The sequence below is a fragment of the Bison bison genome, unplaced genomic scaffold (genome assembly GCF_000754665.1).
Source record: "Bison bison bison isolate TAMUID 2011002044 unplaced genomic scaffold, Bison_UMD1.0 scf7180017864331, whole genome shotgun sequence".
NCBI lineage: Eukaryota > Metazoa > Chordata > Mammalia > Artiodactyla > Bovidae > Bison > Bison bison.
In genome coordinates this window covers 6489691-6493876 of record NW_011494903.1, presented here as the reverse complement: position 1 = coordinate 6493876, position 4186 = coordinate 6489691, and the positions used below count along the sequence as shown (strand labels likewise).

Below are 4186 nucleotides of genomic sequence, written 5' to 3'. Positions count from 1 at the left end.
CACATGTATACCTGTGGCGGATTCATTTTGATATTTGGCAAAACTAATACAATTATGTAAAGTTTAAAAATAAAATAAAATTAGAAAAAAAAAAGAAAAAAAAAAGTTACCAAGTACTTAAGGGATATTGGGATGTATCAAGCTCTTTACCCAAAATTACCTTCCTGGCTATGCTTTTTAGTGATCAAATTCATATAATAACACTTGATTAAAATTAACTTTTATATAACTGAGCTGTCTTAAAAACATATCTCAAACATACTGTCTGATTACAACTGCCTTTTAAATTGTGAAAATTAGTTTCACCTCTTACCGTACTAACATCCAGAGGGAGTATAAAGACAATCAGAAAGCAGAGATACCAAGCTAGCAGTGTTCCAACAATGACAAGTCTATGCTGCTTCTTAAAGTCTCCATAACGATGAAGTAGGAATAATGCCAGGAAAAAGACAAAAACAATCTCGAGTCCCAGAGCTGCACCACTCATTATTCAATGTTTCCTCTGATTCACCAAAGTAATTCACATATAGGCCTGGATCATTTCTATAAGCCAAGAAGAAAAAAAATAAGGCAGTGTTAACGTATGAAATGACCACTTGGAAATTTCCCAATTATTTTTTATTCATGTATTAATAAATTCTTTAGAAAACTGTCAGGCTTTACACCTGACTCTGAGTAAAATAAAAGGATAAACCCTATTCTCAAGTACTTCTGTGTTTTAAAGCATATGTTGAAAATTTTGCATAAATTATATTTTTAGGAAAAAAATTATTTTAGCAAAAATCACACTAGTTCCAAAAATATTACAAAGTAAGAATACTAGATATGAACAGTTTAAATACAGTGTCACTTGGAGTTGTTCCTTAATATTATAAATCCTAACAATATTTTATATAAATACACTATTTACTGATCCTATGAAATTAGATATTTTGTAAAATAAAGGTTTCTAAGTCATCCATAATCATTACTTCAGATTTTCTAAAAGAGAGGGAGGGAGAAACAGAAAGAGAGAGACCATTTGAAAGTAACATTTCCTTTGTTTGAAGCAGTATTTTTCTTTCATATGAATCTTGTCTAAATTTCAGGACTTGAAATTCTCTTTCATCTCCTGTGCCACAAAATATACTTATCTTTTCCATCTATCTATATAAATCTTATTGTCTTTAAAGTTACTTCACCTATTTTATAGGCAGAAAAATTTATCAATGATTAGTGAATAAAGTTATATATTTAAAAATATTTAATTTTAAATGTTGATGGTACAGACATCATAAAATTGTTTATCTGATATTTCTCTAGTCTTATAAAATACTTTACTTTTACTAACTGAAGACAATATATGTGCTTTCCACCTCTATAAAATCAATGTCAGGCATTTCTGGTTGTCTATGGACTAACTACAATGTCCCAAGGAAAAATCAACATCTTAACATAGAGAATCAGTACCATGATGCAATCCACCTAAATAAAATAAGGTAGAATCAATAAAATATGTCAAATTAACAAACATTCCCAATCAAAGTTAGTTATTAAAAGAATAAAGAAAGTCTGAGTACTTTATAGGCTAAATTTAAATTTATATAAGAAATACCCTTATATGGAATATCACAAATGAAAATCATATTTAATAAACTATTTACTTTATTATTTCTTTATATTATTGAAGTAGTTTCCTTCCATCCCTCTGTGGATTTCAACCAATATTTTCATTCTTAAGTATCTAAAATAGAAACCAATTTGTCATTCTCTATTTCCATTACCTCTATATTTTACTTAAAAGCAGTTATCTACCTGATACAATGTATGTTCTTTATTGTTTCCCTGTAACAACCCCCACCACACACACATCAACACACACTCTCTCTCTCTCCATGAGAGCAGAGGGCAGGCATGCTCAGTCGTGTCTTGACTCTTTGCAACCCCACGAACTGTAGCCCACCAGCCTCCTCTGTCCATGGATTTTTCCAGGCAAGAATACTGGAGTGGGTAGCCATTTCCTACTCCAGGGGATCTTCCTGACCTAGGAATCGAACCCAAGTCTCTTGCATCTCTTGTATTGGCAGGCAGATTCTTTACCACTGCGTCACCTGGGAAGCCCCATGAAAGCAGAGGCTTCACTGTTTTATTCAGTACTATACTCCATGTCTATATTATAGTCTCTGGCATAGAGTTGCTATTCAAAAAATATCTGTCTAGTGAATAAGTAAATGAATAAAAAACATTACTGTATACTATAGTACCTACACTATTTTTTTTATTACTGATAACTTCAAAGGTAACATAACACCCACTATTGTCTCCAAAATTGATTTTACATATATCTATTAAAACTCAAGGGCTTCCCTGAGGGCTTCCCTCAAGGGCTCAGTGGTAAAGAATCTTCCTGCCAATGCAGGAGTAAAGAGTAAAGTGAAAGTCACTCAGTCATGTCTGACTCTTTGAGACCCCATGGACTATAAGTCTATGGAATTCTCCAGGCCAGAATACTGGAGTGGGTAACCTTTCCCTTCTCCAGGGGATCGTCCACGTGGGTTCAACCTCTAGATTGGGAAGATCCCCTGGAGAAGGAAATGGCAACCCGGTCTAGTCTTCTTGCCTGTGAATTCCCAAGGACAGAGGAGACTGGTAAGCTACAGTCCATGGGGGTCACAAAGGACTCAAACATGACTTAGCAACTATACAACAATATTACAACTCAAAAGGCTTAAAATTCTGCTCATTACTAACTACTACTCAAAATTTCAAATTTCAATATCAAAGGAAAATCTTGTATCATTATGGTATGCCAAATCTTATTTTTAAGCCAGGAATAGGTTAAGTGACAGCCAGATGTAGAATATGCTTAAGAAAACCATTACCATCTTTAAGATACAGCTCTTTTAAGAAAAATATTATTCAGTGTGAATTTACTAAATATAATTACCATATGAAAATCCTTTTACGGTTTGACTTAGATATTTATTTTGCCTGAAATTGTTCAACACAAGGAGTATGACAACCGTAGAAAAAAAGAATGAGTATCAGAGATAAGCAAGGAGATGCTAAAGCATAGCAGAATGAAATGATGGAATGTTACTGAAGTATAAGAAATGATATTTAAGATTATTTAATAACATTAGAAAACTACCATAACATTAAGAGAAAAACTAGATTCATGTATTTTTACATAATATGCATAAAAATAAGAATGAATGAACAATAATGAAATACATGGAGACCTTAATAATAATTAGGTAGTAAGACAACAGTTTAAGCAAACAACACAATCAGTTACAAACTTTCTGATAGTTACTAATTATTCTTTTATAATGGCTGTCAATTTTTCAGCTTGATACATACTACTTTTAATGTTATAGATGAATAAGCAGAATTATGGATCCTTTATTCTAGTAATAAAGAAATGATTTGGTTACATTTCTTCCCATACTCAGTGTATGTGTCTCCTATTGCTGTTGCCCGTCTGAATGCAGAGTTCCAAAGAATAGCAACAAGAGATAAGAAAGCCTTCTTCAGTGATCCTGCAAAGAAACAGACGAAAACAATAGAATGGGAAACACTAGAGATCTCTTCAAGAAAATCAGAGATGCCAAGGGAACATTTCATACAAAGATGGGCTCAATAAAGGACAGAAATGGTATGGACCTAACAGAAGCAGAAGATATTAACAAGAGGTGGCAAGAATACACAGAACTGTATAAAACAGATCTTCACGACCCAGATGATCATCATGGTGTGATCACTCACCTAGAACCAGACATCCTGGAATGTGAAGTCAAGTGGGCCTTAGAAAGCATCAGTACGAACAAAGCTAGTGGAGGTGATGGAACTCCAGTTGAGCTATTTCAAATCCTAAAACTGATGCTGTGAAAGTGCTGCACTCAATATGCCAGTAAATTTGGAAAACTCGGCAGTGGCCACAGGACTGGAAAAGGTCAGTTTTCATCCCAATCCCTAAGAAATGCAATGCCAAAGAATGCTCAGACTACCGCACAACTGCACTCATCTCACACGCTAGTAAAGTAATGCTCAAAATTCTCCAAGCTAGGCTTGAGCAATACGTGAACCGTGAACTTCCTGATGTTCAAGCTGGTTTTAGAAAAGGCAGAGGAACCAGAGATCAAATTGCCAACATCCGCTGGATCATCGAAAAAGCAAGAGGGTTTCAGAAAAACATCTACTTCTG

At 34.0% G+C, this 4186-nt stretch overlaps 1 protein-coding gene across 4 annotated transcripts in view; it reads right to left on the bottom strand.

Annotated features, from left to right (window-relative positions):
• Window positions 1-4186, bottom strand: part of LMBRD2 (LMBR1 domain containing 2) — a 52341-nt gene that overhangs the window by 34817 nt on the left and 13338 nt on the right. For all 4 annotated transcript variants that reach the window (XM_010853789.1, XM_010853787.1, XM_010853788.1 and 1 more), the window contains exon 2: window positions 314-543. In XM_010853789.1, the coding sequence (XP_010852091.1) occupies window positions 314-487 (174 nt within the window). In that variant the 5' untranslated portion in view covers window positions 488-543. The remainder of the gene's footprint in view (window positions 1-313; window positions 544-4186) is intronic.